The following is a 22,291-nucleotide window of genomic DNA, read 5'->3' on the forward strand; positions in this document are numbered from 1 at the left end:
AATTCCATTCAGAGACAAAAATTATATATTTCATTAACCGTTAGAAAGAACAGAGAAGTGGCAGGAAGAATTATCATAATCTGGTAGACAGACAAATCACTCTGTCTAAAATGCTCTCTCAGCCCCTTCTTTGGTAAACATCTTAGACACGAGCCACTGGATTGGATGCATCTTGAGCTCATTCAGCTAGCAACACGATTTTCCCACTTCATGCCAGTTATCTCTTGTTGATTCCATTCACCTAGCTTTATATGGCTTAAATTTCAGTGCCCTGATGTTCTATTTCAGCTAATTTCTCCTTCCTTGTCTGGAATAACTCTTTTCTGATGGGGAAGTGCTGGATTATGCAATGGTCTGCACCTGCTACTTTTTTCCTGTAGATGTAACTTTGTTTGCTTAAGTATCTTATCAGATCCTCATCACCATGGCACCTAGGTTTTCTTCTCTTGCATTAGAAGAGGTTCTTTGTCTCCAAAGTGATGCTACATTATATTAATGCACCTGCAGCAGAGGATTTAGAAGCAGCATTTGGTCCCCCCAGCAACAGAGACAAAAACAGCAGAAGGGAGATCTGCAGCCTTAGCAACAGAAGTTGTCAGAAATTTGGGATTCTCCTTCAGGATGCTGACCTGTAGATTTTGCCTGATGACTATTGTCTCTGAGTTCAGTTGAGATGCAGAAAAATTATTCACATATATTCACTTAGAATAGATTTACTTTAATTAAAAAATAAATTTTTCTGCACATCACAGGCTGAATGGAATTTTCTTAATCATGCAGGTAAACCTTACTCAAATAGTCTTCATGAAATTAAATAAACTATTCAGTGACTTGCGTGAGTAGACCTTTCTCTTAAAGGACTGCATGACGGAATCCATTCAAATCAAAGTCACAGTGTTTCCCTGTGATTGATGCATGTTCAAATATTTTCATTTAGGCAGAATATCCAGGCAGAATAATAATGCTATCTCACTAACACGTGTTCATCTGCTTGAACAGAAAATCATAAGATCTCATTCTGTAATGTTAACAATACATGCAAAAATTCTTTATGGTTGTATAATTACAGGCCATAGGATAAAACTGAATTTTGTAACTTTAATGTGATTGTTCTTCTAAGAACTTAGCTATGCATTGCTAGCTCAAGCCTATTTTTCTGTTCTATTATTCATACATGCCATTCTTTTATATTTGTTGTAAAATTTAAGGGTTTGTATGTTGGAGAAAATACACTGTTGAAATAAAAAGTTGAAGTTAACAGCTTTATAATTTCATAATTGCCTTGTAAAAATGCAAAATAACTAGTGTTTTCTTTCTAGCATTCAAGAACCTGTTTCTTTTCTGATTGCTTCTAACAGCAGTGAAGTCCTTTTTATAAAGAACTTCTGAGATCTGCAAAGGAAAATCACTATATAAGAACTGGGTATTGTAATTGCTATTATGATGAGGTAGGAATAGTAGGACAAGATCAGGAAGAAGTAGGACAAGATCAGCCCCATGGTGGGCGTGGGGGCAAAAAAAGTCCAGGTGGGGTCAGAAAATGGCAGAAGGACCTGAGACGGTGCTAGGACACTTTTCTCTACACCTTTACCTCAGGATCCTCAAAATAGAGTTGCCCATTACAATTTCTTCATAGGAAAGCTTTCTTAAGAGCTTCTTGCCTTCCTCTTCATTTCTCTGTTGCAGTTGAAAGGTACAATCCTACAGGTGGTTGAGCTGGCATAGCTGAAGAACTAAACTACAATAAGAGGGAAAGAACAAGCAGGTGAAGAGAGGAGTGGACAGGAACCTCCTTGATTACCTTTGCTACTACAGCAAATAGCACAGCCAAAATAATAGCATTCTCAGGTAGTGGCTGATCTGTACGGAGAAACAGAACTTGCTGTTCCTTGCAGTTAATTCCTTAACTCAAGAGTCAAAAGCTTATGTTGTTAATATAAGGATTTCAGCTCTGCAAATGACTACATGGATGTAAAGATAATACCAGATGAGGAAACTTCCCATTTTTTATTTGCTTTTTAGAAATCTATACAATCCCACTGTGTAAAAATATGTTAAGAATATTAGCAGGGCATGTTCAAATTCTCAAAAGCAAGGTATTAATTCAGCCCACCTGTAAAAATGCATTACAAAGCAGTCTTTAATTATACACACTTGTCCTACTACAGCCTGAGTACATTAAAATAGTAAAAATGGGTACAATTCATTTTTGGTGTAATTACACCACTTCTAGAAGGGAAATTAATCTCAGTTATCATGCTCTGTGAGTAGTGAAACTCTTGGAACATTCAAGACAGAAGAGTAAGCAGAATAATGCTGTTACCTGTCCAGTAACTTCTCTAAAGAGACATATACTGGTAACATCCAAACAGAAATCTGTGAGAACTTCAAGCCGCATTTTGCTGCTGTAAAAGCAAAGACTGCTGATACTGGGGTTGCCACCTGTGTCACATGTGGCCAAAGACAAAACAGAAATAGAAGGGATTTTTCCTAGCAATTCATTTCACAAAATGCAAAAGCTTCTATTGTTAAGAATTGAAATGTGCTATGGCTTCCTGGGTCTTATTCTGCCCACATTCACCATCTGTGATATGCATTATCAAAACCAAGATTGTGGACCTTGGCCCAGGCAGACTCTGGCCAGAAATGATGTCTGGTATTCCTGCATTGCCGTTTGCACTCCCTACATTGCTTGGATAACTGTTCCAGGGCAGCATTCAAAGCCGCCTCTAGCACGATGTGTATTGGGGCATATCCTTATCGTAGCATTTCTCTGGGGATTGTGCTAAACAGTACTGAAATATCCATCACAGTATTGATATCTCATTACACAGTTAACCATTCTTTGTACCTCATCAGACATCATAGCATTTATCAATGACATAATTACCCATTTGTCTTAATAAAGTGTGAACTGTTAATAACCAGTACATAACTGGTGTTGCAGTAGGAGGCCTCAAGGGGTAATAGCTAGCTGTTAAATATAACAGCTAGAAATCACTGTGTGCCTTTATTATAGTTTCATCTGCCTTGAAGAGTACTTGCAAGTACTTTGTAAAAGATAGTTACAGCAAATATTTAGAAGACCTAGATGGAGAAGATCAGTCAGGGAGAGCTCAAACAACCGTTCAGAGGCTTAGTTTCACGTGGCAACGTAGTAGGCAACTGATTGAAGCCTCTGAGTATGGACTAGGTTATAGAAGAGGAATACTGAGGACACAGAGAGGGAGGAGTTCAGCTTAATGAAAGCTAGTGAAAGAAAACTGGAGGATTTACAAATCACCACCTGCAGTATTTCTACATCAACTTCTTCTGTGAGTTCTCTGAATACCTAGAAATTTGAAACTAGCTTCACCCCTCAGGGTCTGCCTCATTTTAAGTGTATCAGCTCATGTTCAGTCCACCCCTGTATATACATGGGTTTAAAAACACATTTTTTGTAAACTTTGTGTATAGTCAGGGCCTTCCGTAACGTAAGAAGAGTGCTTTGGCGGGGAACATGTTCTCTGGGTCTGTAATCATATATACAACTGGGATATGTGGGCTTAAAATTTTGTTACAATAACTGGTAGAAGTAGCGTATATACAGTGCATCAGTTCTGTTGGAGAGTATGAACTCTGTCTAGACTTCTGGCATTTTGTTTATACATTGCATAAGTACAAATTACTATGTTAGGTGAAAAATGTAATCCAACGTGCATGCACTACAAAGATTCTCCATAAGGAGAATGAATGAGTTTCTAGACCAATGGGATTAAATGCATCCCTTAGCTTATCCTTAGAAAACTCCACTGAATCTGGAAGCACCAAAAAACCAACTTCTTCACAATTCAAAACTTAGCTTATAGTCATGCTTTCAGGGATGAAATATCTTCTTTTGGATCATGTGTTGATATGCCAGCATCTGCAGTTTTGTGGAAGAGCAGTAGTTTCTAGACAAGAATGGGGATCCAAGGGGGTAATATTCATTTAGTCCTTCAGTTGTTGATCAGTCTTTTGACTCTTCCAAAAGCACAACAGATGAAAATAAGACTAAATTTACAGGTTAATTCCTTGGAAATGGTCACATCAAGACTATAGATTTCAAGTAGAAGGCTTTCTACACCTGTTGAACATCTGCAGCAAACACCTTGAGTCAAATCTGAATTGTTTATAGCTGAATTATTCACAAAGCTCTGAGCCACCTTGGGCCTGGCACCACACGTGAATTAAGAAGTCCTACAGAAATAAAAACAATACAAAGACCTATATGACTCTGTGGAAACCAACCCAAGACGAGGCTGATGCCAAGTCTGAACTAATAAGGTCTGCAGTCTCCATTCAAAGCTTCTCAAGTGACTGCACACTGCTTTCCAGTATGTCTCATAATGTCTATATTATTTAGTGTGCTTTTTTCTATTATTTGGCTTATTTCAGCATGATACTTGCTTGTACTTTCATTTCCAAGAATTTTAATGAAAAAGTTCAGGTTCAAGTTTGGAATTTATATTGCTGTAAACGATACAGGCTGAATCTTAGTGCCATTTTTCAAGAGTCTATTTCAAAAGGCCATTTGAGCAGTTCAAGTTTTAAAGAAAGTCTCTTGACCTTCTGGTGAACTCCAGTGGGAAACAAAAGTTCAAATGTTAGTTGCTATTTCTCCAGCATGTAGAGCCCTACAATGTGTAAGTGTGCCAAATTTCAATCTTCTAGTTTAATGGGAATATGCCAATTAATTATATTTCAATAAAAGAAGAAACCATATTGTATAGCAGTCACTATAGTTCTCAGCAGTTCTCCCTGCCCAGTTCCCAGGGAGCTGAAAGCAACTGAAGTAATTCGGGTGCAGTGCCAGGCCTGAGATGTTTCTGGGCACCATGGATCATCTAGCTATAGATAATCAGGAGTTGATTGTGGGTATATTAGACTCTGAAACTCTATTGTATAATTATACTAAAATCAGTGTATTGCAGTAGTAATTAATTTTGAACAAAATCTTTTGTTTCACAATGTTTGAAGCAAATTAAAGATGCATCAACACATCCCCATGTTGTAGTCTCTAGATTTTTTTAGGCCACTAAAAATACTTTGGTATCTAGTAGTGTTTCACAAAATAGGGCTGAAAGACATGGAGCTGTCATAACAGAATTAAGAAGAACCTACAAATACCAAGCACCTCTGATTACAGTTACAGGGTAAAATACAAGCAACTTCTTCAGCAGTGTTTGTAGTAACAGCAACTATCTTTTTGTAGTCTTATATACACCATACCTTCAGTATTCATATTTAAAACAAATCACTTATTATTAGTTTCTTAGATTCTTCTTCAATGCCTTGTATTTGAACACATGGATAAAAGATGAATGGAGTCAGTTCTACGATTCACTGTATGTAAAAGAGAACTGGATTGATCCACTGCTAAGGTAAGCAGTACTTAAGTAGCCTGTCGCCACCTCAAAGTTTAAATGCTGGGGAAAGCTTCCCCTGAAAGTTCAATTTGCTGTTAAAATGTTTCTCCTAGTGAAGTCACTCGGAACACTTCTTGTCTTCGTGACACCATAGTAATCCCTTTTACTTACCCAGAGGCAAAGTTATCTCATAGAAAAGTCCTTTCACAGCTCTGTTGTACATTTGTTTCTCAGTGTCCCCAAATAGATCAAACATCATACTCTGAAAAAAAAAAAATAGAAGGTTCAAATTATCTTACAGACTTAGACTCGTGCCTCATAAGTCACTTCACATCTGTATGGCATTAAGCATTTGAAAAAAGATGTTTGACTTCCCAGAGTCTGGCTTTATGAACAGACTTGTTTATGCAAATGGTCATAAAATCCCTTCTGAGCAAATCAGATAAGCATGTAAACAAGTCTTTTAAAATTATTATTTATTTACACAATTGCAGCATCATTTAACAGTTTAAATGCTCTGAGGTGCCAGGTGTGTCCACACATTGGTTAGGTGGTGATGCAGTAGCATGAGTACCCTTGCCAAACTGGAACATTTCCATGTGGAGAAACAGTAGCTCTGCAGCCTATAGTGTTGCTATTTCACTCTTGTTTTTACCCAGGACAGACAAATTAGAGCTAGCATTGGTACACCAATGTGGCTGCAATCACACATCCTCCTCACTGCAGGATAGATTAACCCAGATGATGGCAAACACTGTTAGACAAAAATATGTTACAAACAATGTCAGCTGAAAAAGAGTTTGCATCTAGTTCTAACTGTCATATCAAAGTCAGTAGAATTAATCCTTTCACACTATGTAGATTATGCCAAATTAGCAAATGTATAGTATATATTTGGCTTGCAATACTCCAAATTCCACTGATTTCTACAGGAACTGCAAGGATATATTCCAAGTCAGAATTTGACTCAATGTATTCCAGTGTAGTAATTCTAATTACAACATATGCTTACAGTAGTATAAAGATACAGATAGAGATGTATAGATAGAGATATACACACATATGAATTTTAGCTGGTCCTGTGAGGAGCAGGGAGTTGGACTCAATGATCTGGGTCCCTTCCAACTTGAGATATTCTATGATTCTATGATTCTATATCCACACACTTCTTATATGTATATATGCATGCAAGCAGATGCTTAATCTATTGCTTGTTTCATTAACACTAAGCTTATTGGAGCTGTCCTTCACAGTCAATTACATTCAATGTAACGAACATGTGTTTTGCCTAGAAGTAGTAAATGTAAGTTGTACAAGAATGTTAAAGACCGTATTTGGTTACTGGGTTTGAAACTTCCTTCAAGGGGCTGAGGATGCACTGATCAGTTTAATCAGTTCAGTAGCTTAAATCCTTTTAAATATGTCTTTGTATTCCTCTTTCAATGAGGTTAATGTAAGAGTCCTATTTATTTTAATGGAGCTGCATTACTTGCAGAAGTTACTTGCAAGCCTCATCCCATAATGAGAGTACTAGCTAAGGTAACAGTCACATAAAAAAGTTACTGTAAATCTTCATTGTCAGCTGCTTTTTAAGTTGTGGGAAAGCTCCATTCCATGTGTAATACTTAAGGGTAGAACACATGTAGAGGAGGAATAACTGACATGAAGCTGTCACCATAATTAGCCCTGTGATAACTTGTTTGTGTCTTGCCTTGAATTCTGCACCTTCCTGTCATTCCTTGGAAGAAGTCTGAACCTTCACACAAGCCAAAATCCAAACACAGAGAAATGAAAATCATCTTGACTGCCCCACAGGGTTCACTGAGGGTTCATGTGCTAATTCACCAAACTCCTTACATCTTTCTGGTTTTTTATTAGAACTGCCTGTGCTATGAGATTGATTTATATGTGCTCTGTCAGTTGGTAAAAGTGGCAATACTCAGACCACTGTTTGTTCATAGTCTCTTCATCTAAGTATGACGGCTGCTTTTCTGATTCGTAGTCTGGTCCTGCTGCGACATGAACTGGCAGCACCATTGCTTATTCAGTAAAAACTGTGGCTATTTCACCACTAGTAGTCTGAATGGACTAGCATCTATCAAGAGGTGAAGTAACCCAGTCCAACTAAATCATGCGTACAAATTCAGAGGTCAATTTTATTAAAATTGAATGCTGAAAGCATTACAGAATTTGCACCAATGCCAACCTCATATACTGTGTGTAAGTTTGTATGAAAGAAAAAAATGAAATAAAATTGAAAATTCTGTTTTTATTTGAAGATGGCAGCCAAAAGTACAGCAACTGATTGAACAGCTCACAGATACATTAAATAATCGTACTACCACTGTCAAGAGTTCGACGGTCACTCAGCCAAAGGAATTTAATTTGACTCTACCCAAACCACATGCCGTTCCTATACCTCTGCCAATACCACTACTGGAAAAAAGGCCACCTGTGAGTTTTTTTATTCTTTGAGAGATACTAAGTTTTATGTATGCTTGTGCACAAAATCATGGTAGGGGAGTTAATAGTCTCTTTAAAAATAATTGTAGAAAATCTACCACCTTTGACAGATCAACAAGGATTTTTGTAATATTCTGTGTTATTGAAGGTCAGATTTCTAAAAAAAAACAAATTAATTCTATTAATTTCAGTGAATGTTGTGTAAGCAAATTGTAAGCCAAACAAAGGAAAGGGAAAGGTTGGTTCCTGTAGTTGTTTTGTGACTTTTGGGGGTAGAACTATACAATGCGTACAAACCGATGACAGCGTTGATACAAGTTTCTGGTAGTCCTCGGATTTGTAAGATGTTTGCTTTGGCTAATGTACTGAAGCAGGTAAGAAAAGAACATTCAAACTTAGATTTTTTGTAGATGAACTCTCATTAAAATAAATGGCAAAGGAATTTCACTGGAGATGAGATGGACTCTAGGTTTGCAGCTCCTCCTTGAGGGTGGAATTTTATTCCTTTCTATTTGTATTAATGTTGAATCTCTAAAATTAAGGTTTTTCAGTTTAAATTTGTTGCTCACTTATAAATGAGACTAGATTTATCTTCGAAATGCTAAGCTTTTATTTTACTCATTGTCTAAGATTGTGATTCAGTTACACTCGGTACATATCAGAGATACACGACTGGTTTTAAGTTAGCTCACTGGGGTAAGAGAAACAGGATTTGGGATCAAGCTGCTATGACTAACTTAATAAAGACTCCAAAATCATCTATATTTAAATGCAGTGGGAAGTGATCTTCGAAGTCATAGTTTTGGGCATTATCTGCCACCTTGTATTAGCACTTCAGGTTTTAAATAATACATGTGTTGCATGCTCTTAGAAACCATTTACATCTTAGGATGGCAGAGCAATTTAATGGTAGTGTGTTATACAGTTAATGGGATTTTGCATTGAAATAGCTTAATGCCAGGCTCTGAAAAACTGCATTTAATAACTACTTAATCAGTATAGGAATGAGTCATATTGCTGTCATTTTAGTACCTTTATGCTGTGCAGTCCCTCTTAGAATAAATTTGCTTTAATGCGGATGCATTTACTGAAGTTCATTTGTGTTGTTAGGATTATACTAACTTTTGTTTACATTCTGGCCAAGTCTGCAAATTTGAAAGCTTGTGTGAATCTAAAACCATTAGTGTAGTAGTGATACATGTTGTGCTCATTTCTGTACCTATCTCAGCAAATTAAGCTTCGCTTTAATTTGCCATATTGTGGCCAGTATCACCATTTTAGATCCTGAAATGAACAAGCTGAAAAGACAGCCCAGATGGCAAGAAAGAGTTACTAAAGTGAGAGCAGGCCATAGTTTTGGCTGCTGTATGGTGGAGAGTTGTATGTAATTGAGAGGAATGCACAGAAATAAAGCTCTTCCAGATTACATCCCATACTCTGCTGCAGAAATATTCTCATCCGTTTTCTCACAAAGTTGTTAGTTTTATGAGATATCCATTTTTTTCTCATGGTTCTCATGCATCTGTCAAAGAACTTGTCATGTGGCATATTAGCAGGGACTATTGTAGTCACAAAAACTGCAGGCGTAGTTACTGCTCGACTTTGAAACGGCTGTATGAATTCGTACGGAGGCGTCTGGATTTTGAGCAATGCCTGCTGATAAGTTATTGCATCCCTATGGTGAGATCAGTTCATTCTGATTAATAGGATTATTATTTTAGGTATTTCTTTCTGCTAGGTTGCATTATATTCTGTCGTAGAGATAAAATGCAAAGTAAGATGAGATGTATCACATACATTGAATTCAGGAGCTGGGATAGTACTGCTGTCCTGTACACTGAACACATGCTTCCTTCACAGGAGAGGACTGGAGATGTGGGTCATTGCAGAAGGCAGGGTAGTTGTCTTGCTCAGTGATCTATATTGAGATGGGACTCTCTACTGACCTTGGAAAGTTTTGTTGGAGTAACATAGGCCTAGAAGGTTAGGATAATCATTCATAATCATAAACATTCGTCAGAAATGAGGGACACTAAGTGACAAGGAAAAATACTTTAATTTTGAAATTTAATAATGAAACATTTCACTCTAAATATTTGGTCTAAAGATTATAAATTCTTCTCTCCACTGTCCTTTGCACACAAGCACATGGATGCACACACAAGCATGCACATATGCATACACACATTCATAAATACAATTCTACAAAGAAAAACAAGTGCTTTAGCTTGAAGTTTGCAAAGGAAACAGATGGAGACAGGTGCTTAAACCTGATAACATGCAAAATGACTTGGACACATTTAACTTCCTTGGATATCTTGGCCTTGAGTTACAAATAAAATCCATTCTTTTACTATCACCACTGGTCTAGAAAAATAAGATTATGCAATTATTTTATTTTTAGATTTTCTGTAACCAATAATGTAGTTAAAAAAAATAAAAAGACCACACTGAGAAGTTATTGTAACACCATTCAGACAAATTTAGTGTATTTTTTAGATATTTTCCCTATTATTTCAGCTGTGCTTCATGAGTGGAGTTGCTTGATTGTTTAAAATAATTAAATGAGTGAATTCATTTGGCCAATACAGAGGATTTTGTTTGCAAATATATAGACCCAACAATATATTTATCTTTATGATCTTGTTATATATAAAAATAGAAGCTCTTAATACAACAGCATTGCATTAGCTTGCCCTTGTCCATCTTATGACAGTAACTTTAAAAAAATAGAAGAGTGATGACTACCAAAGTTCAAGTGATTATTCACTTTGTTCTTCCTTAAACTTCTTGTGGTACCTACTCCCTAAATAAACCTCTGGTAGAAGGATATCCAGAAAGCATAGGTGAGCCTGACCACTGGCTGGAGAGGAAAAGCAAGGTTGGTGTCTCTCACCCACAGCCCTCTTTTTTTCACATTAGGGTTAAGTAGGTACAGTTTGGCCTTTTTGGTCTCTCTATTGCTGGAATTTACAATTTACTTACAGGGACTTACTTAGTCATCCTCTTCCGGCAACTGGGTAATTGCTGTATTGCTTATCTTTCTGTCTGATTGGTACTCATCACCATGGTACCTGAGAGCTAAATTACAAGGCTAAGATCATTTTTGAAACACAGCTGATGACTGAAAAGTCTCCTCCTTAAATTACTTGGAATAAGCATAGCAGTTTCTGAGGAGAGATTTTCAGCTTACACTGGCAGATGAGTAGAGTTTTGCAGGTAAAGCACATGACTAGGAAGAAGAGTGAAATAAACTGATACTCACTGCCTGTGCAACCCTTTGCAAATGCTCTGGGCTTTAATTTCTCCATCCATAAAAGCATAATAAAAATTCTTAGATACTGCTGGGAAATACTTGCAGTTCTACTTCACTTAAAAAGCTCACAAAAATACTTGAGCAGTCTCACCAGTGCCTTTAATTGCTAGCTGCTTCTGTTTGTGCATTTGTTTTGCCTCTAGATAATGATGTCAAATAGCAAAGGCAGTGGAAAGTACATCAGATTCATGAGTTTTTCAAAGCATAGCTCTTTATATAGTCCAATAAAGCTAGATGGGATCCCCATGTTCCCTAAACTGACTCCAGTACAATACAGATTATAGATTTTCCCCATTAATTCTTGAATTAATTCTGTAACTTCTAATGGAGCTAGAACATTTTTAGCAAGATAAATATTTAAGCAGATGTCCAGTAAACTGGCAGACTATCTCACCCATATAGGAAGGAGACATTCAGTCTTTTTTCAGAGTTTGCTTCTGGGCAAAATTTGTTGCTCAAGCAAATATTGAAATCCCCCAGAAGTTTCAGCCTAACTCAAAGCATACAGTCCCTAGTGTCCTGTTGATCCCTATGGCAGCCAGACTATAAATCTTTCCTGATCATTTTATCTGTAGCACTTTCTGACATGTGAATGCTTTCCCAAATCTTTGACTAATGCTAGGAGAGTCCTCTCAGTCCTCTACCTCCAAACATTTAATCTACACCTCCAATGGTATTCCCTTACAAGGGCACTAGGGCAGCCACAGTAGACCAGAGCAAAGGCCCATTTTGCCCACTGTATTTTCTCCAGCAGTGGCCAAACGCAGATGTCTAGGAAGACTGCAGGGACAGGACAAGCATAGCTGCTGCTTTCTCCAACTTTCTTCTCAGTCTCCCAGCATTTCAGTCCAAAGACTTCTTTAGTTATAATGAAGTTCCTGGGTATTTAATAAACTTCAAAGGATTTATCTTCCCTAAACTTCTTTGGAGTGTCTGTAACTTGTTGCTACTACCACATACTGTGCCAAAGAGCTCCACAGCTTAACTGTATTCAGCTGCCCTATCTGGCTGTCAGCGCTGTGAAGATAAAGTTTATGAGATGCCAAACAGAACTTTTCCCCTTTTGGCAACTTCCTTTTCCCCTTGATAGGGCCTATAGGATTTATTATTTCTTTAGCCTTTCTTGGACTAGTTTCAGATTTTTCTTTCTTTCTGGTCTTTTGTCCAGGGGTTGTATTACATTGGACAGGACTGAAAAGCCTGGGTAGTCCCAGCTAATTGGAATCTGTCCATGTCTTCTACACTGGCACTAATAGAAAAGAATCAATAGTTAAAAAATAACTGCAGCTGTTCTACAGTAAAAGTGAATGTGGTTTTTTCCTGCACAAATGTATTGCTTGGAATGTTTTATACCCCATATTGTGGAGATTATTGCCTTTTAATATAGGTTCCTTCAAGCACCTACAAACCTCCAAAGGAAAAAAAGCAACTAGAAGAAATCAAAACAAAAAATCGCCGAAAAGCAGAAGTAAGTGTATGATGTTCTTGTTCTAGTCTTTCCTTTCTTCTAAACTGTTTCTTCTGTAATGTTCTGTTTTCACAAGTCTTAGAACTTTATCTGAAACATATTTGCTTTTGCAAATATGCAAATAGCTCCTGGTGCTTTCTCTGGAGTCATGAAGCTGGTATCCTCTATTCTGTTCCATCTTCTTTTTCCACCTTCCTTACTTTATTACTAATTGTCTGAGACAAGGTCCACCTTTGATTGACTGTACAAGTACTATGTGAGAAATTATGCAAGTAGCCATGTAAGGTAGCAGAAACATGATTACTTTCTTCTCTTCACAAGCTTGAAATAGTTTGATGGCTTTTTTACTCCCACGGGACATGTGGGTATTTAAGGTATTCGCTTAATAATTAAGGCTTCAAAATGCAAAATATGTTCAATATTTTTGTTTGTTTTCTATAGTAACTGATAAATAACCACGTCATCACCCACTGTTTTAAAATATCAGCAGACTCTGACTTCTTTTTTGTGCAGACTCCATACTCTTTCCTTCAGCAGGCTGAGAGACCAGGAAGCCATCATGATTTGTAAAGAAGCAGAGTACCTGGTCTGTGTATTAAGAGAGCAGGAGAAGGGAGAGCCTGGAAAAAACAAAGAAACAGATCTAGTTATTTGATCCAAGCTTCGATATGAATCCTGTTCAATGAGTTAGCTCCTATCATAGTTAAAGCAGATTGTTGTTGTCTTCTCCTTCGAAGGGAATTAATTAAATGTCAGTTTCCACTTTTTTCTTCCTCCCCACACTGCAATCACCATGCCCAATCGAATAACAGTATAAGCTTGATAAAAGGCATGCTGTTTGACTCCCTTTTATCTGCACTCTCCCACCCCCATTCTGAAAATGCCTTACTCTAGCTTTCACTAGCCAATACAAGTCCATTTATCACTGTTTGGGCTCTCCTCATGTCCTTGTGAAAGGGGCATTGGATTATGTTCCTAAACCATAGTAAGTGCTTTAATGTGTGATAGATTCTAGGGGGATAAACTTTGCATGCCTTTTTCTGGCTCATCACATTACCTATGCTTGGTATTTCATTATAAAACAATACAACACTATTGTTTATCCTTTTATTATTTCCATATTGTGGAGAAAGCACATGCCTATTTGTCTGTGTGCTTATTTGTACATACAAACTTCCTAGAAAAACTGGGGAGGAAAAGCAAGATATCAGAGTGCCTATATTGCCAAAAATCTAAGACAACTATAAAATCACGTAACTACCAGCTGCATTCTTCAGGGGAGAAAATGCATGAATACAAGGAACAAAGGAAAACCAACACAGAAATTATAGCTGCAGTAACAGCAGTTTTTGTCACCTCTGGAATGTTAGAAAAGGCATCCAAAGCATTCCCTAGACTGTTTGCTAAACAAGCTGAAATGTTGGGTCCTAAAAGAAATATGCATTAAAAATGCCATTTGTTTCATAGAATTTTTGCAGAAGCTATAGCTGTCATTATAAGTACCAGGTCTGACCATCTGTAAGAAGGACTGAGAACACTGAAAGCCATACTCTAGACAGTTATGGAAGCACTGATGTTATGGACAGCTGCTGTCCAGAAAGCCATTAGAAAATCTAGTCTGTGTTTCACAGCTTTGATTAGAGGTTACTGTTTACAACCAAAAGAAATATCCAGATCCTGGAAATGTGGCTGCCTGTGCTTCCCCCTTTAAAATGACAGGTGGAATTACTGTTAGGGGTGTGCCTAGTGGAGCAACCCTTGGTGCGCAGATCCCCTGATCATACTCTTCTAATTTAACTCAAAAACAAAGCCATTGATTGTTAGCTATGTGGAAACAGTTACTACCTATGGTACTGATGTGCCAGACATAATTATGAGGCTTTTAAGTTGAATTCTGGATGAGCAACGTGTTTCATATGGGCAGACGTATCAAAGGCCTGATGCCCTATGCAAGGGATACAACCAGAGAGAACTATGTAGAAAATCAAGACTTGCCTACTTCAAGTCCTTAATCAGGAATGAAAATTCATATAAATACTAAATCAACCTTTCATTCATTGGAAACAAATTCATATACTGGTCCAGGCTGCAAGGCTTTTTCAGACAGAAAATTCTTATTAGAGAATTTAAACATACCATAATCTTTAAGCTAATTGCTTTAATTTTAGGATCTGCTCCTGAAAGCAAATGCTAACCAGTTCAGGTGTGCAACTGTGAAGCCTGAAAAGGGAGAGGTATGCTACAAAATACTTTATTTCCTAAAAATCCCCCAGTATGAAGATGAAAAATGACCGGAGTATTTAACGATATCTCAAAGTATTTGAAAATTTTTGTTTATTTGGGGTTAGGAATTATGTGCTATAATTTATAGCTGTACTGTCATTTCACATCCATATACTAACATTTGCCTCTTTGGATGCATAATGCACAACCCCCTTTTCTTATACTTCTGGTGCTGCTTTATTATTCTCCTAATTTTGAGACAAGCAGCCTTCCTGTGATACTACTCCAACAAGTCTCCAAACAGGCAATATTTCTCTAAACCCACATATTATTTTTCCATTAACTTTTACGCCACAGAGCGGCCAAGCTGAGGGAATAATGGTCCCATTCATACAGAATTCTTGCTTTGGTTGATTCCCAGTTCACAACTATGTCACCAAACTATGTATGTAATATATTCATTTCAGCATCGCATCTGCATATTCTATTCACTGTGTTCATCCCCATGATACCAGACACATTCGTATCAGTATTTATAGCTAACATCATAAAATTAAATTAATAACCATCAGCAGAATTCTACCACTATTTAATAATTTCATGAAGTGCGCTTTGACACCCTCTTTTGTCTTCCCAATATCTATTTCAGTTAAGAGCTGAATATATTCATATATATAGGTAATATTTCACAGTCAAACAAAACATCACTGTTACTTTTTTAGCATTATTTTAGTCAATAAATTTTAGTCAATATTTGGACCTACCTTTGTATGGTCATTTGATATGAAATATTCCCACTAAGTTGGGTGTACATAGTAAGTTTCTGTGGATATAACAATTCCAAAATATGTCCCCTATGATCGTATTTGTTACTCTAGATGAATATTCAAGAGTGATTTTTGGTAAACACCTAATATTTTTTGCTGAGTACTTGAAAATCTGTCTCTGAAATGAAATAATGTATTTTTGGTTTGAACTGCAGAACACACATGACAGTATGAAGTGTAATACAGCATTCCAGGCTCAAAAGATGCAAAGCAAGGTGAGTAACCTTTAAGGTACTGTTGTCAAATGTACTTTAAAACTTTGTAGTGAAAAACACACATGCAAATTCTGTGGTGATGCAAACTCTACTGGAATCCACGTTTTTACACCAAGTTCTGTGGCCAGGAGAATGGATTGGGTCTATGGCTCATAAATTTTGGCCTATGCACCATTAACAATCCACAAATAAATGGTCAGGGAGCAACAAGAGTGTGGCTGCTCCAGGAGGGAAGAGAAACAAGGAGCCAAAGGTAATGAAAGCACAGGCAGTGCCCTCACCAACCAGGCCACAGTATCTCAACATGACAAGGTTGGTGGTAGTGATGGGTTCTGCTGACAGCCAGTCATCCTTAGACAAAGCAAGGTAACCAGTCAGGTCTGGGGTCCACCCAGGAATTCCAGGCAGGGGACAAGGCTACAACAGCAACCCACGTCCATGACAGCAGGAGACAGAATTGGAGAGACAACCAGGAGCAGAATTACCTCCAGCATAACGGGAAAGGACCGAAACCTGTATCTGAGCTTAAGTGGGGCTCCTGGACCAGTAAGCAGAGGGTGTGAGTGGCAGTCCTAGGTGAGGATGGTCAGGGAAATTAAGACCTGTTGGTTCCCTGAGGGCCTGTTGTGGTTTAGCCCCAGCCGGCAACTAAGCCCCACACAGCCGCTCGCTCAGTCCCCCCTGGTGGGATGGGGGAGAGAATCAGAAGAGTGAAAGTGAGAAAACTCGTGGGTTGAGATAAAGACAGTTTAATAGGGAAAGCAAAAGCCACGCACACAAGCAAAGCAAAACAAGGAATTCATTCACTCCTTCCCATGGGCAGGCAGGTGTTCAGCCATCTCCAGGAAAGCAGGGCTCCATCACGCGTAACGGTGACTTGGGAAGACAAATGCCATCACTCCAAACGTCCCCCGCTTCCTTCTTATTCCCCAGCTTTATATACTGAGCATGATGTCATATGGTGTGGAATAGCCCTTTGGTCAGTTTGGATCGACTGTCCTGGCTGTGTCCCCTCCCAGCTTCTTCTGCACCTGGCAGAGCACGGGAAGCTGAAAAGTCCTTGCCTAGTGCAGCAACAACTAAAACATCTCTGTATTATCAACACTGTTTTCAGCACAAATCCAAAACATAGCCCCATACCAGCCACTATGAAGAAAATTAACTCTATCTCAGCTGAAACCAGGACAGGGCCTTAACAGGTAAGTTGTGTGCAGTTGCACAATGTAACTGTAATACCTTAACAGTGTTTTCAATTCCAAAGGGAGAAGTTTTTATGTAAAATGGTAAGGATTGAGAATAGGCCACAGGAAAAAAAAGAATTGTGAACCCATGGTTTAAGAACTCAGCACAGGGACAGAAGAATCTTGCGTCTGTAAATCACTGTTTCAAAATGAGATCCTGAAGAATGCTGAACAATCATTCCAGCTAATGACTGTCTGATACACAATATACAATCAGCCTGGATGTTTGTCTTGTTTCCTTTAGACATATACTGAGGTCATAAGATCCACTATACTGATTGCTTCTCTGCTAGGATTTCCAAGGGTCAGAGAACTGTAAACATGGAAAATGGGCTGCTCAGCCTTAATGGTGTAACACACGAAAACTCACATTGCTATTTCTGCAGTAACTGTACTACAGATAATCTTCAGTCTTACATCGTTCAACCTGTCACCTTTCATTTGTTTCAAGTTCATATGTAGAATAATTTCATGTGGAAGCTGTGCTTGTATTGTGACCTCAAATACCTTGTGAGCAGGTCTACCTACTCTTTAAAACTATGTATTTAGGTACAGCGCATATACACTTTGGAAAGACTGATTCCATGCTTGGGGAACTGGGCATCTGGCAACTATTTCTAAAGCATATCTGGCATTTGTCACATGCTGAAGTTCTCTCTAATAACAGTATCACCTATTCAGTCTGCTTGCTTACAATCCAGCAGCATTTAAATTACAGGAAAGTAGTAAGATCCCAGTTCCTTCTACACTCAAAAGAGGGGAAAAAAAAACAAAACAGGAAACATTTACATAGTTAACCCAAACACACGACCTGTAATTATATGGGCTTAGTTCAAGACTATGTATATTCCACTTCCTTTTCTGATCATTTAAAATACCGAAATCTTAGGGCTAATGCGAGTCAAACCATCTGCCTAAATTGCATAGAGAAAAATATGGATCTGGCATCTTATGGCATTGATCAGGGCCACTTTTAACACCTGCTAGTATCTCCTCTAGGAGCACAATCAGTTTTATCTCGTCTAAACACATTTGCCTTAAAGGTTGGTTAGGTGATATTCAAGATGCTGCTATAACTTTCAAGCTGAGATAGGCATATTGTTATTGACTTTTAAAATACTTTCTATTCCTGTTGCCTTCCTGCCTGTCCAACTCTGAGTAGACAAATCCTAAGAGGAAGGTTTATCCAAGATCTATAAATAAGATTATAATCTGTCCTCAAATTAATGAAATTATATAATGTTTTAACCAACTAGTATTTTCCTTTCCTCTTTTTAGAACACCCACAGTATATTAAAGAATTTTTTTTCATTTCAGACACATTTATTATGTGCAGCAGCAATTATTTCTCATTGCTGTTACCAAAATATCTATTCATCCCTTTCACTGGAAGAACAAGACAGTACAAATGCATCATCACTCTGTCTCAATCTGCCTCTTGCTCATATCAGGCCTTGCTCTTTACATATTTATTGGTTTTGGTGAGCTATTGTGTGTTCATTAGGTGGAAATAGTGAATACAATTTTTTTCCACAAGAATTACAGTGTTTTGCGATTTTCCCGAGTATTTCCATTTTCTCATCTTGAAAAAAGGGAAGATATCTCATGACAGAAAGAGAACGAGTAAAATTCAAAACTTCCTTGATACCACATCACATGGAAGAATCTGTTCAGTTATTTTACTTATACCTGTCTGCATATATCTTGGGAGTCCTAGTTATTTTGACTATATGGGCTGTCATATTTCTGTTTCATTGTCATACAGATATATTTCTGTTTAATAAACTGTGAAACTGAAGTTAAAGGTATTTCCATAATCATTGTTAGTTTAGTTCTTTATCCAAATTATAGTTAGTAAATACAGAATATGAAATCTGTATACACAGGTAATTGCCCAAAATATGAAATTTCCTACATGTGTCAGAGAAAATGTCTACTCTAAGCTAGTATAGTGTATAAAATACAGGCTGGAGAGGGAATGTTCATATAATGCAGGAGACTTTGCGAAGGGTTGAGAAGTAGACCAAAAGGAAGGAAGGACATCATTAGGCATTAAGAAGAGTAAGTATAGTGAGTCAAACAAAAGAAATAAAATACATTGGTTTGGGTTCTTTTCCTAAATTCTTCAAGTTATCATTTTGTCAAGAAACAGCTAGGTAATTATTTTTTTCTGTTAAAATGTGCCATCTGTGTGGAAAACACAGTAATTCTACTTAGTGAATTTCTAGGTGATAGCATGTGTTTGTTATCCTCAACCTGCCTAATTAATATCAATTATAAAAATCCTTTTTCCAGTTAGCTTATGTATTTTAGGAGACTGCAGTACATATTTGTGCATACAATATTTGCAGCATATAGCTTGAGTGATTCTGTGCGTCTGTTTCTCAGCCACTCATTAAGCTGCTAATTTGGAATTTAAATACATGTTTGGATTCAGAACACGGAACTTGTCTGGATTTAGGTCAAATGTGTCATGACTAAGCTTTGTTTTCTGCAGGAATGATCCCAGTTCTTATCCCACTGCTTTGCCTTGGTTCAGATCAGGTCTATTATACGTATCTGCAAAGGTGATGATACATTTTTTCTGAATAGCCTACTTGTGCAGGGAACATTTTTAACTGGCACGGAGGTTGTTCCCTTCCTCCCTCAGTATTTAGAGGTTGTCTGGGAGTTAGTCCTAAGGCACTTCTTTGAAGAACTGCAAAGCAGCCACAGGATCTAGTCCAAGTTACACCATGAGGACTGAAAGTCACCGAGATCTGTACTTCACTTCTACTATCTAGAAAATGGGTATGGCAATTGGTGATGCCAGTTGTCTTAGAAATATTTTGAAGTTAAAATAGTGATTATTTGTACAACACTTTTGACACCTTCCTATGAAAGGTACTGCTTATATTTTACTTTAATGGTTTTGGCTAACTTACCATCTTTCAGAGAAGCAAGTTTATTTTCTTTGTCCAAAGCAGATGGAATCCCTGCACACTATGTATATGAGCACTGAAAAAAATGAAAGGAAGTGAACACATTCTATAGGATTTGACATGGTCCAAGAGTGATTACAAATTTATAATCCACTTGGGGGACTTTGCTGATTTCTTAAGCAGCTTGAGTGGTTTATGAACAGCATGCAATTTCATTGTGAATGTCAGATTAATGCTAGATGAATGCTTTAAGCAAAATTTATGCTGTCTTAGGTCGATTTATTTAACCCATTGAAATGTTTTTATACTCTGGTTTACGGTTTACATTACTAACTATAGTATGTACATTCCCTTTCCTGACAGATTGACAATGTACCTATTAAATTAAATGCTGCAGCTATTTTAAGAGAGGGTGCCCTCTATCAGCGGAAAATGGAAGAGGAGCTCAAGAGGTATAATCACACTTCTTTCTCAGATTACTTTTCACATCCCTGGATATAGAATAATTAACCACATTAAAAATAATTAAGTAAATTCCAGGTAAACTAAAATAATGGATCTGTTGTAAGGCATTAGGAAGCTATTCTATAAACACGGCTGACAAAGAGAAAAGTGGACTGAAATGAAAGTCTACATTAAAGTCTACATTGTTTTACTGTAGATGCTATACAGTGTGACTGTGTTCTGATTTAGCACTCTGGCTAGTGTCCACTTGCAAAGTCCAATAAGGATCCCTTGTTATATTTATTCCAATTCTCCAGAATAAATAATGACCCAAATACACATCTATTTCTGTGTACATTATAAAAGATGCATATATATTAAGCCCAATAATTTAATATACCTCCCTTTTCTTCAGTGGTTTGTGGTCAACTATGTGCCAAATTTGATACTTGTTTATATGTGTATAAAACTTGTTTATATGTATATAGAAATACTTATCCATTTCTATCACAGTAAGATATGGAGGACCAAGAGTGTGCTGCTCCACAAGGCAAGATAAGCCAGGAGCTGAGGGTGACAGCAAGGCACATAGGGACAATGTCCTCACTGACAGCAGCTCAGTTCCATAGTACCCTGGCAAGGCAGCGGAGTGCATCCAGTGACAGACACCAGGGTCAGCGAACAGTCCAGTGATTGCTAGATGAGTCCGTAGTGACGAGTCAGGGCTGAGGTCAAGCCAGGAAGCCAAGTCAACAAGGTACTAGGGTGGGTGCAGGCATACCTACAGCGTAGCTTAGGCAAGGACAGAAGGTGTTAACATCAGCTGAAATGTGGCTCCCAGGAAGAAACTCTACACACACAACAGGACTTTTCACAGCTCTTCCTCACATTGTTCTTTTCACTCCAGTGTGATCCAATGTTATACGGTTGCACTGCAACAGGGCTGTCTTTGAACACAAGCAACTAAATCCTAGGCAGGGGTGGGGAATAAGAGGTTTCAGGTCCTTTTGGTGCACTCAGGGCTCTAAGGAATCCTGACATAAGGAATCCTTATTCAGCAGCATAGGTTTTCAGCGGACTTTAACTAGGGAGAGGGTGACTCTTGAATGGCCACTGCAGGTTGTATTCTATAATTAGAATTACAGAACATTTTCACTAATGTTTTTAACAAAGATAAAACCTATATCATGTCATCTTGATTTAGTATTATTTCTAATCCACCTTACTTAGGCTAAGCACTAAATATTGCTAGCATTTTAAGTCCCGGAATGACTGCCTAAGTTTGGATTTGGTCTTTGGAGCTAGCAAATTTTGGTATAGGGATCAGGATTTTAGCACTAAGATATTACGCATCACTCAGCTTCTCTTATCAGCTATGTCTGTATATTGAGGTTCCTTTATATAACATATGATACTGTTCACTCTGTCTGGCAGAATTTTGTTCCACTCAGCAAAGGAATAGATTTTCCCAATGACTTAACACTATTTTATATTGAGTTTTAATCTTCAGCTGCATTTAACACACAACAGATACGTATATATATGCATTGGGGAGCAGCAGTAAGGCGCAATTCACTGCATTTTTGTGTCTCTGCCCTAATTCTTGGCTCATTCAATCCTCTGCTGCAGGACTTTGATGGGCCTGCCCCAGAGCTTTGCTATGCTTTTCTCTCTCAGCTGAGCACAAAAAATAAGAATGTGGTTTTGCTTAATAGCTGAATATTTCTTTGCCTCATTACAGCAATATTATTTAATTGACAAAATACAAAACAGAAATAGAATTAAG

The 22,291-nt window shown here is 37.7% G+C and overlaps 1 protein-coding gene across 1 annotated transcript in view; it reads left to right on the top strand.

Moving 5' to 3' along the window:
- Positions 1-22,291, top strand: part of CFAP99 (cilia and flagella associated protein 99) — a 63,236-nt gene that overhangs the window by 20,117 nt on the left and 20,828 nt on the right. Inside the window, exons 5-10 of the mRNA XM_075499161.1 lie at positions 5,290-5,402; positions 7,667-7,841; positions 12,554-12,634; positions 14,803-14,868; positions 15,840-15,899; positions 20,425-20,513. Of these exons, the coding sequence (XP_075355276.1) occupies positions 5,290-5,402; positions 7,667-7,841; positions 12,554-12,634; positions 14,803-14,868; positions 15,840-15,899; positions 20,425-20,513 (584 nt within the window). The remainder of the gene's footprint in view (positions 1-5,289; positions 5,403-7,666; positions 7,842-12,553; positions 12,635-14,802; positions 14,869-15,839; positions 15,900-20,424; positions 20,514-22,291) is intronic.

This window comes from Mycteria americana, chromosome 4, assembly GCF_035582795.1.
Source record: "Mycteria americana isolate JAX WOST 10 ecotype Jacksonville Zoo and Gardens chromosome 4, USCA_MyAme_1.0, whole genome shotgun sequence".
NCBI lineage: Eukaryota > Metazoa > Chordata > Aves > Ciconiiformes > Ciconiidae > Mycteria > Mycteria americana.